Source organism: Eschrichtius robustus, chromosome 6 (genome assembly GCF_028021215.1).
Source record: "Eschrichtius robustus isolate mEscRob2 chromosome 6, mEscRob2.pri, whole genome shotgun sequence".
In the NCBI taxonomy this organism is placed as follows: domain Eukaryota; kingdom Metazoa; phylum Chordata; class Mammalia; order Artiodactyla; family Eschrichtiidae; genus Eschrichtius; species Eschrichtius robustus.
Genome location: NC_090829.1, coordinates 36,789,426 through 36,801,491, shown reverse-complemented (window position 1 = coordinate 36,801,491; position 12,066 = coordinate 36,789,426). Strand labels below are relative to the sequence as shown.

Genomic DNA, 12,066 nt, shown 5'->3' with positions numbered 1-12,066 from the left:
AAGGCTCCTGGTTGACTTAGTAGTGCTAAAAAGAACTGGGATTTTATTCCTAACTTCATCCAGCTGATGCCTCAAAGGCCTACATACAAATCTCCACACATTTCCCCTCAGTGTGTTAACCCACAGCAGCCTACCCCTCAGGCATTTATGCTGCCCTCCAGGAATGGCTCCCCATGGCCCTGCCTCACGTAGGCCAAGCACACCAGAGGCACAGCCCCAACCATACGAGAGGACAGCACCCCATCGGGTTCCCTCATGTTTTAGCCTCACTATTGGAGTAGCTCAATTGCATGGTTGATTGAAATTGAAACTTTCATTTGGGTTTTTATATTGCAAAGGGTATAGGAAGGAGTTCCCTGGCGGTCCAGGAGTTAAGACTCTGCCCTTCCAATGCAGGAGACACGGGTTCGATCCCTGGATTTAAAAAAAATAAGGGGGTATAGGAAAATAATCTTATAAATGTACTCTTCGTAAATGTAGAGTGTGTATAGGGCACAGTCTGGGTAAACAATATGAATACACTTGCATATACATAGGTATGTTTCTTCTTTGAGTACAGGAGCTATGGTAGGGCTTCATGAGGTCTTTAGGTCTTTAGGGGCTGCACGGGAGGGAAAGTCATTCAGGGCATCCACACAGAAACAAAACGTTTGCACTCAGCTGCCTTCTCACTTTGACATCTCTTATGGGGACAGCTCACCTGATCATGCACCAGAATCACAGATTCTGGCCCCCATTCTGCCTGTGGAGCTTGGACGGATCTTTGTCTACCCTACTCTGGAGAACGATGCCAGGAGTTGTTTAGGCTCTGACATCTTCTAGTTCTAAAGTAGAGTAAAGGCACTTTCACCCAGCTGTTACCCTGGAGTCTTAGTGAACTTGACTGTTGCCCATATCACTGCTGATAGAGCTGGAGGGGGCCTTACGTGCCTGGTCTAGCTGTTCGCTTCTCAAGGTGGAGAGAGGCGGAGAGGGCAGTGGCTGCAGGCCCATGGAGACTGGAGGCGGGGGGGTGGCGGGGAACAGGTGGCTGGTGGAGGGGCAGGAGATGCGGGCTCTGTCGTCTCTACCACTGGCCTTGAACGAGACGTTTCCCCTCTTCCTGCCTCTGTTTTTCTCAACTGTAAAGGCGGGGATGACTGCAAAGACTAATTCCTCTCACAGCTGTGAGACCATGTTTACAAATTGTCATCACTTCCAACACACTGCCCATATCTGGGTCTGGGGAAAACCTTTTCTCCCCCACTATCTGATGGTTTTGCAACTACTTGTTTCACTTTTGGATCACAGATTAACAAATGAGGGCTACTCATCCTTTTATAACTGCACTGAGGGAGATTAGGGTGTGTGTGTGTGTGTGTGTGTGTGTGTGTGTGTGTGTGTGTGTGTGTGTGTGTGTGTGTGTGTGTGTGTGTGTGTGTGTGTGTGTGACTGCACTGAGGGAGATTAGGGTGTGTGTGTGTGTGTGTGTGTGTGTGACTGCACTGAGGGAGATTAGGGTGTGTGTGTGTGTGTGTGTGTGTGTGTGACTGCACTGAGGGAGATTAGGGTGTGTGTGTGTGTGTGTGTGTGTGTGTGTGTGTGTGTGTGTACACTTGAGGTTGTGTAGACTCTTCTGCTTTCTCTTCTCCAGTTCTTCCCTGAACCCAACTCTGACAATGTGTGGAGCATCAGGCTGCCCGTCTGTCACCCAGCTGTGTCTCAGCTCCTGACACCCTCTATGAGGGAAGCAACGGCACATGGCCGGCAGCCACTGATAATTCAGAGGGCAACCAAGTTGTCAGCAATTCTGAAAATGGATTTTATCCATCAAAGTAGAAAATGAGGAAGAAATATTCTAAAACAATTTTATAAAAATATAAATGCCTCTTCATTTTTAATGTGTATGCACCATGGGCATTTATTCAAGGTAGACATTCCAGGAAAAGTGACAAGCCTATAATTCTCTTGTTATATGTTTAATATTCTTGCACGATTTAAATTCTGTGGGTATCCTGGTCTTAAGATAGTTGACTTTGTGTTAAGCAAAAAAATTGGTAAACGTTCTGAGAAGAAATTGCCCTTTTAAAATTGTTTCTCGTGTCTCAGAGGTATGTTATAAATACTTAATGTTGTTGTTGTTATGTTATTATAATAATAGGAGAGATGGCTAGTTTACATTGGGTTTAGCAACAAGAATGAGAATCACGAAGGGTGTCAAAAATAATATCATTCATGTTAAACATTTAATGTCATGTTTTCCTAGTGTCAAAATATTTAGTGCAGTGAGAGCATCTCTAAGGCAGAGGGAGATGAGCCAGGAGTACATTCTGCACATATGCAACACATTAAGAAGAAGCCCACACAGTTTAGTCATAAGATTCACTGCTTTTGCTCTAGAAGGTTCCCTTGGCTAGGGCAGGGCACAAGGCAGATGGGCCCAGGTGGCAGGCGCTGAATGGAAGGGGAGGTGAGCTCAATCTGCCCGCCCCAGGAGCCTTCCCAGGACACTGGCTCCAGAGAACCCCGAGGCCAACCCTGAGCTGGCAGGTTTTCCTCTTGGCAACCGCAGTTCCGGTGGAGATGCCTCAGCCAGCTCCAGGGCCTGGGCCTGGAGGCAGCAGCCAGGAGAGAAACACAGCCAGCACCTGGCTCACCAGATACCAGTCCACACACGTTGCCATCTCCTTCCACCTGGTGAGGACAACGGGTTCCAACCCTACCACTACGCCTCAGAATCATAGGGACAGTCTTTTAAAAACACCTGTGGCTTGGGAGGCTCTTATTCAAAAGGTCTGGGTGGAGACTGGTTATCTGCTTTGTAAAAAGCACCACAGGTAATTCTGCTGTGCAGCCAGAGTTGGGAAGAAACACCTCTTGAGACACTCAGTGTCTCCAAGGTGTTAAAATATTTTACTTTATGACTTCATTCCTTCAAGGATGAAGTGTGAAAGGGCTGCCTGAATGAACACAGAACATGATGATCGTGGAGTCAGTTTGTTCTGCCTGGGAATTACCGCCTTGAGGTTTATGGAAATCAGGCACCAAAGGCATAGGGTGTTCCTTCCCTTCTTCACTGCTAGATCCAGACCCAGCCCCGTCTGGCAGGAACACATAACATGCCCTCCTGACCAGTGAACAGCCCAGGAGGACTCCTTTGGGGATGATGGTCTTCTACGTGAGGATCCATATGTGCTCAGCTGAAAAACGAGCAAGTGACCACATACCCCCTCAGCTGTGCTCCTCCCATCTTCCCGTAACCTTGCTCACTCCCTAGAAATACCTGACTGTTTGCTTTGCCACATACACCTGTGCAATGTTTTACAAAACTAGCAAAATGCTTTTATTAGTTAGGGTTCTCCAGAGAAACAGAACCTTATCATTTCTTATAAACTTTCTTATATATTTTTATATATAAATATTAATATATTTTGTACTTATATATATTTTCTATATAATTGTAATATATAATAAAATATATTTACATAGAGGGAAATTATATATATACATATACACACATATATAGAGAGAGAGAGATTGATTGATTGTAAGGAATTGTGTCCCATGATTGTGAAGGCTGAGAAGTCCCAAGACCTGTCATCTGCAGCTCAAGACCCACGATAACCCATGTGTAGATTCAGTCCGAGTCTGAAGGCCTGAGGACCAATAGAGCTGATGGTGTGTAAGTTCTAGTCCAAAAGCCAGCAGGACCCAAGAAGAGACAACGTTTCATTTTGAGTCCAAGGGTCAGAAAAATCTGATGTTCTAGCTCAAAGCAGTCAGGCAGGAGGAGTCCCCTCTTATTCGAGGGGGCTCAGCATTTTTATATTATTCAGGCCTTCAGCTGACTGAAGGAGGGCCGTCACCCACATTAGGGAAGGCAATCTGCTTTACATAGTCTATGAATTCAAACGTTCATTACATCCAAGGTCATCCTCACGACACACCCAGAATAATGTTTGACCAATTCAGGCACCCTGTGGCACAGTCAAGTTGACATAAAATTAACTATCACATGCCTTTCTTCTTGCAAGCCTCTTATGTGGAGGGAAGCATGTATATCCCACAGTGAGTGGCACAGGGTAAAGTCTGCCCCTTTTGAGCACCTGTAGGAGCAGCCGCCTGCTGTGGGGTGTCACCTCCAGTGGCAGGAATCAGAAGGGCCTCCTGCTCCTAATGTGTGTGGGTAGATGCCCTTTCCATCTGCAGCAGTGAGAGCCCTGCTGCATACTCTGAGCCCCAACCCAGCCTAGACTCGTGTCACTGTGTATAGAGTAGACCCCCTGGTCCCCGACGCATGTTGGGGATAATCCTTGATGCTGGGCCTCTCTCTATGCCCTCTCCTCACCTCCACTTGGCCTTCTCGGTTTCTGTGTTGATACGCTACTGGAAAGCCAAAGAACCAGGCTGGCTGGACCCCAGCATTTCATGATTTCTGACTTCCCCTGGATCTTCACTATTACCCACTGTGCATTTTTGTCATTCCTTAGAGATTGATCCATGTACCCAGTCATACATTCAATAACTATATTTGTGCACCTACTACTTGCTAGATACTGTGATCTGCTGACAGTACAATAGGGGTGTAGAAAAAACAGAGGCGATCTCTGGGAGCATGGAGTCTGACAGACTCCAGAAGGCAGGTGTCCTAAACCTGTCCAAATACCTCAGTTCTCTGTATTTGCAGGTGACCTCAGTGACAACCATGCGTTCACCCTTGTTAGAATTTCCTGGGTCTGTATTTCCAGCCGGAGCTCTCTCCAGCCCTCCCCATGCCCTCTGGATATCAGAAGCTGAAGCTGGCAGGCTCTCGGGTCTCCTCTTCCCAACAGTGCTCCTGCGTCTCCTCTGTTCTCCTTCCTCTTACTGCTCCCTCCTGCATCTCCTTCTTCTGAGATTTCAGCCCGTCCACCTACACACCCAATCCAGGAACTGGGGCACCCTCCTCTGCTCAGGGAGACCTCTCATTCTGCATCCCAAGGTCACCGAGTCCTGTTTATTTTTCCTCCTAAAAAATCACGCTCTTCCTATACATCTTTAATACCACTACCTCATCACCCGACTCCAGTCTCAACCCTTTCCCCCTCTAATCTAGCCTTCATATCATTGCCGGAAAACCATTCTGATACATCTTATCGTGTCCTACTCCTGATCCAAGTTTTTCAATGGCTTTTCACAAGCTGGAGCAGGGTTTAAAAAAATTTTTTTTTTGGAAGAAGGATGCTTTTTTTCCTTTGAAATGTAATATGAAGCACTAAAAAGAAATGAGCTATCAAACCATGAAAAGGCACAGAGGAAACTTAAATGCATATGACTAAGTAAAGGAGGCCAATTGCAAAGGTTAGATACTGTAGGATGTCCATACTATACGAAATTCTGGAAAATGCAAAACTATGGAAACAGTAAAAGGATCAGTGGATGCCAGGTGTTAGGGGTCAGAGAGAAATAAATAGGCAGAGCACAGAGGATTTTAAGGGCAGTGAAACTACTCTGTATGATACTATAATGGCAGATACCTGTCATTACATTTGTCCAAACCCATAGAATGTAAAACACCAAAGTTATACATATACCTAATGTAAACTATAGTCTTTGTGATAATGGTGTGTCAGTGCCGGACTGTAACAAATGCACTACTCTGACGTGGGTTGTCGATAGTGGGGGAAGTTGTGTGTATATGAGGTAAGGGGAAATTTCTGCTCAATTTTGCTGTGAACCTACTCCTGTTCTAAAACATGAAGTCATTTATGACGTACTACATTAAAATTTTACATTTAAATTTACATTAAAAGTCATATTTATATTTGCATGTAGAAAAAGTGGAGCTACATTGATGGAAGCGGTGGCAATGGAAGGAGGAGGGCAGGGAGAGGTGGAGCCCTGTCTGTGCCTCATCCCGCAAGTATTCCCTGAGACCTCGGGGATGTAGGACGTGGAGGAACACCAGAGACCTAGAGGACTAGAGCTCAATGCCTTAGCAAGGCAAACAATGGCCCTCCTGATCAGGCCTAGCTTTCCTTCCAGGCTCGGTTCCTGTGGTTCCCTAATACCCTGCATTTGAAATATTCTGCACGTACACTAGTGTTTCCCACAGTACCTCCTGCTCCATGGGTCTCCCTCCAGGCCACTGCTCGTGTCGCCCCCTCTGTCTTTCATCCTTCGCCCTCTGCCTCTACTTAATGACTCCCTTCAAGTCTCAACTCAAGCAGCACTTCCCCTGTGAAGCTGCTGCAGATTCCCCAGAAGACCTTCCTCATGCTCGATTCATCCTGTACTCTTCATCATGGCACCCGTCCAATGCACTGTCTGTTTCTGCGTGCCTGACTCCTACTACGCTGTGAGCAGTTTGAGAGCAGGGCCCTTGCTTCTTTCATCTGGATATCCCCTGTAACCAGCATGATGCCTGGCTTCCTAAATGTTTGCTGAGGATGAATGAGTAAATGAATGAATGAATGAATACATAAATTCTCTCTCCCTCTCTCAGAAGATGATCCCACTTCCCACTAGACTGAGATGACGTTCAGTCACTCTTTGGTGGATTTTCTCCCTTCCCATCAGTTTCTTTGACTCTGGGTCTTGAGAGCAGTGGTCAGTGTATTAACAAACCAGTCCAGCCACAGCAGCCCACAGACAGGTTTCCACTTGATTTTTTCCCCCTATTCTTTTGTTAGCAGAACTGTGTTCCTTTAGATGTATCTTCAGTTTGTCCTTGGGTTATTTCACCTTTCTGCTCCCATTTATATATGCTCTTAGTTTATCAAAAGGAAGCTTGGCAGGGCAAGAAATTCCCAGCCTGTCCTTCTCTGGTGGAGAAGAAAGTCAAAATTGTTAGCTTTAATATGACGTTTAAAGTACTTCAATAAAAGACATCTGTAGTCGTGTGATTGCTTGGAATATTTAATACTTAATTTTCAAGGCCTCAGTTGAACATGGGCTGTAACTGAACTGATATCCTAAGCCTGTAACAGCAAACCCAGCTCCACCTGGACTTGAGAGCTGAGGTCTGCAGAGCCTGACAAATTATCTAAGGCTGGTGCATTATTCCTTTCTATGAATTTTTTTGGTCTCCTATGGTTTACAGAGGTAGCTCAGAAAAGTTCTCAAAGAATACTTATTCAAGCTTTGCTACCTGTTTTGAATGAAGCCAGTCAATCCCATGAACTTCCTTGTTTCCTCCTAATTTTTCATGCAGTGTCTTATCACAAGCATTCAAGCTCTTAGAAAAAACTTGAAGCTCAAGTCAGGACTTTCTGCTCCTGAATCAAGTCTGTTTCAAAGTTCACCAAAATACCTACAGCTCACACACAGTTTTAAAAAACTGTAGTCTGCCCTCTGGAGACTCATTTACATGTGGCACTTCATAGGCACCTGAATTTTTTATAGTCTTAAGGGCTTTTGGTTGAGTTTTCTCAGTTCTTTTGATGAAATTATTTTCCACCACAGATACTGATTCTATGAGATAATTGTGTATGATTGTTCACCGTTATTTCTTAATTCATATTTTCTTAAATTGCTATATTTCTTAATTTCTTTCAATAATGAATAGTGAATAGTTATTTACCATTAAGCACTCTCAAAAAAAACTAAGGTTAGAATATCCCTGATAATGAATCTACAGGGTCTTTCAAATACAAGTAAGCCGTAACAAAATCAAAGCCATAAATTAAGCAAATGTCAAATTCCCTTAGTCTTATGGTGAGCAAAGACCACCCTCACCTCCCAAATCATATCATTAAGAAGAATCAGAAAAACTCAAGCATCATTAGCCTTCAATGTTTTTGCAATACCGTGAAAGGAGGCAGAAATTGTTGCCACTATCTTTTATTTATTTTTTATTTTTTTGTTGCCACTATCTTTTATTCATTCACTACCATCCCTTCCCTGGTCTCCACACTTCCATTCAACAGGGGTCAAGAAACCCTCCTCCCAATTCCTCCCCCTAACCAGCTTTGGATCTCACATCATCAGTCCCCCCCCCCCCCATGTTGCAGTCACTTACCCATCCCTAGTCAATCCCTCTCATCTGAAAATTTTAGCTCTGGTTCACTGTCACTCTCTCCAATATTAGTTTTGCCATATGTTTTAGTGATTTCAATGACCCCCAAAGTAATCCTTCCCTGAGCCTTTATCTTTCAGGCCCTCGACCTCTTCTGGTCTACTGATCTTGCACTCAGCACAACCTCAGCCACTCTCTCCCAATGGACATGCCTTAGACTTTGTCATTACCAATAGCTGAACACCCCATGACCTCAGTTTCAAGCATCCCCCTTTCAAACCACCACTTTCTATTCTTCCAACTTACTATCTCTGCTGATCTTACTCCAACAATCCTTTGGGCCTCTGGAGGTACAATTCACTGATCCTGCCCACTCTTCACTGTCCCTCTGCCTCCTCATTTTCCTGGCTTCAGTTCTCATTTTCCTCCCTGCTCAGCTTCAACCCCAAAGTCCACCATTACAATCACCCCTCTGCATAAACTCTCAGCATCTCTGCCCCTCTTTTCTTATCTTATGCCCTTGAAAAACCCCACCTGGACCTGCATGGTTGAACATGACTGCAGGAAAAGCACACGGCCATAGAGATGGTCTCAACTTCAAATTTATTAGCATGAATCTCAAGCAGGTCCTTAATGCTGTCTGGCCACTTTGATCCATCCCTCTGGCCCATTCACTCTTCTGCTCTCATCATCCTCTCTCTCCTCAAACTTTCAACACCTCCCTTTCATCCTCACTAACAGCTGATGACCTTGCTTCTGATTTCACTGAGAATACAGAAGCAGTAGAAGATAATTTCTAAAGATACCGTCACTGCCACCCCATCAACCCACCTACCAGCCTCAAAGCCCATGTACTCTGTCTTCTTTCATGTTACTTTCCTCTTGTGTCCTCAAGAAATCATTCCAGGTATTTTTTTTCTCTACTTATCTTAACCATTTTTTTCCTTCTCAAAAGAATTTCTTAATCAGTATGTAAATATACTGTCATTTCTTTTGTGTGTAAAGGCACCCTCTCTGACCACACTTGCCTGTCCAGCTTCCATTCCATTTCTAGGCTTCTCTTTATAAAAATAGTCATCAAAAGAGCAGCCACCAGTGTTTCTCTTTCCATGCTCTCTTGAACCTATTCCAATCATGCGTGAGCCCCTGACTCCACCAAAACCGATCTTTTCAAAGTCATCAGTGACTTCCATGTTGCTAAACTGAATGATCAATTCTTGGCGCTCATCTTGCTTGACCTATGAGCAGCATTTGACAGGGTTGGTCTCCATCCCTCTTGAAACGTTGGATTCTTAGGACTCCCTGCTCTCCTGGTTCTCCTCCTCCGCACCCACTGCTTGTTTTCAATGTTCTTTGTTGGCTCTTCCTCATTTCCCCAACTTCTTAATGGACTTCCCAGGTCACAGACCACGTGCTTTTGTTTTCTGTACTATCTATGCTCACTCCCTTAATATTCTTATTCAGTCTCATGGCTTAAACAGTATCTACATGTTGGTGACTCTCAAGTCATCCTACATCCAGCTCACATCTCTCTTCTAAACTCTGGATTCATATATCCATCTGCCTATATACCTCTTCTCTTGGATGTCTAATATGTCCCAAATCAACTGGCTCTCCCTCCTTCCTAAGTCTCTCTTCCTTCATTCTTCCACATCTCACTTACTGGCAACTCCATCTTTTCTGTTGCTCAGGCAAAAAAAACCCCTTGCAGTCATCTTTGACTCTTCTCTTTTCTCTTGCATCCCAAACAGAGTCCAACAGAAGATCTGCCAGGCTTGACCTTCAAAACATAGCTATAATCTGACCATTTCTCACTACTTCCTCAGCTACCATCCTGGTCTAGATTCTCTTAGGTTACAGAAATAGTTCTGATGATATTGAATTGCCTGAACACCAAGGCTGCCTTTTCCCTTGTCTGGGGGATGTCTGGAGGCTGTATGCTACCCCAAGTCTCACACTCAGATTTTACCATTTCAGATTCATTCTTATGATGTTAAAATTGCCACCTCTACTTACTATTCTTTAAATATTTACAGTTTCTGCGAGGAAATGTATATATAAAACCTTGTCCCTAAAACATTTAAGTTACATTATAAAAGCACATAAAATACATTAAAATATAGAAAAAAGTGAGAAAATTAGGCAAAGGGAAGATAAGGATAGAAAAAAATTCATATGATGCTGCAGGTGAGGTGAGCATACAAATACATGCCATGAGGTTCTTCACACTTGCTAAATGGGAATAACAGAGGAGTCTCTTCCTCTAAGATGTGCTTTAATATCAGGTTTCTTTTTGCTTAATGGGCCCCCTTAAGGCATCATGATCACAGTGGCTCCCGGGTCTGAGAAGGGGAGGGCCGCGTGGGGCAGGAAAGGCTCAGAAGGAGAAGTGAGGCAATGTTGGTCAGGAAGTCCCTTCTCACCTGAGACTGGGTCCTGACCTACACCCCAGTCATTCTCTGGTATCCTCCCCAATCTCCCACCTCCCAGCCCACCCCCACATGATACCCTGAGTACTTACCAAGACCCAAGCAAGAAACTCTGAGTCCCGATTTTCCAAGATTCCTAGAATAAAAATAAAGCAACACATGGTCATTTCGTCAGGTGAAGTTTAACTGGGAGTATTAAATCTCACTTAAAAAATATTTTTCATTGAAATACAGTTGATTAACAATGTTGTGTTAGTTTCAGGTGTATAAATCTCACGTTTGATGCTGCTGCTCCTGACTAGAGCCATGGTAGAGGCAGAGCCCCAGAGGCAGGCCTGTGGTCTGCGGAAGAGACTCTTTCATCTCCATTTGGGCACTAGAAAGCCCAAAATGCGCTTAGGCTCAGCGCAGCAACAAAGTGTCCCCGCAAAACTTAGCTTTTCAGCCCTAATGATCTTCTTCATTAATTTGCTTACAAACGTATTGTCTCTCTCCTTCTAGAATGTGAGCTCCTTGAGGGCAACCTGATGGATAAGGATTATTAAAAGAACAAACACAGAATAATCCTTTAGGCTATTTAAACTAAATTTTATATATATATATATATATATATATATTTAACATCTTTATTGGAGTATAATTGCTTTACAATGGTGTGTTAGTTTCTGCTGTATAACAAAGTGAATCAGCTACACATATACATATATCCCCATATCCCCTCCCTCTTGCGTCTTCCTCCCACCCTCCCTATCCCACCCCTCTAGGTGGTCACAAAGCACCGAGCTGATCTCCCTGTGCTATGTGGCTGCTTCCCACTAGCTATCTGTTTTACATTTGGTAGTGTATATATGTCCATGCCACTCTCTCACTTCGTCCCAGCTTACCCTTCCCCTTTCCCGTGTCCTCAAGTCCATTCTCCACGTCTGCGTCTTTATTCATATCCTGCCCCTAGGTTCTTCAGAACCATTTTTTTTCTTTTTAGATTCCATATATATGTGTTAGCATACGGTATTTGTTTTTCTCTTTCTGACTTACTTCACTCTGTATGACAGACTCTAGGTCCATCCACCTCACTACAAATAACTCAATTTCGTTTCTTTTCATGGCTGATATATTATTTTTTTAAAAAAAAACTATACAGGGACTTCCCTGGTGGTCCAGTGGTTAAGAATCCACCTTCCAAATCAGGGGACGTGGGCTCGATCCCTGGTCGGGAACTAAGATCCCACATGCCACGGGGCAACTAAGCCTGTGCACCGCAACTACTGAGCCGGCGCCCTCTGGAGCCCGCATGCCACAGCTAGAGAGAAGCCCGCATGCTTCAACAAAGAGCCTGTGCGCTGCAACAAAAGATCCTGCATGCCGTAACAAAGATCCTGAGTGCTGCAACTAAGACCCGATGCAGCCAAAATAAATAAATAAATAAAATAAAAATAAAAAAGCTGAAAATGCAAACCTAAAAAAAAAAAAAAACTACACAAAATTCCTACAAAAAGGTCGGATAGTCCTTAAAGGATTCTTTCCTTTCCCCATCAACACCTTTGCTTTTCATCCTTAAAAGTTAATCCAGGGAAAGGAAATATATTTTCATTCTCTAAGTAGGGAGAGAACTAGGTGCTCTAATCTTCACTGTAAAGTCTTTGTCTGTGGAGACCCAGACCC

General features: G+C 44.1%; 1 protein-coding gene across 5 annotated transcripts in view; it reads right to left on the bottom strand.

Annotated features, from left to right (window-relative positions):
• The window catches only part of KCNAB1 (potassium voltage-gated channel subfamily A regulatory beta subunit 1), a 420,969-nt gene that overhangs the window by 107,212 nt on the left and 301,691 nt on the right, over positions 1-12,066 (bottom strand). For all 5 annotated transcript variants that reach the window (XM_068546139.1, XM_068546142.1, XM_068546140.1 and 2 more), the window contains exon 2: positions 10,497-10,540. In XM_068546139.1, coding sequence (XP_068402240.1) covers positions 10,497-10,540 — 44 coding nt within the window. The remainder of the gene's footprint in view (positions 1-10,496; positions 10,541-12,066) is intronic.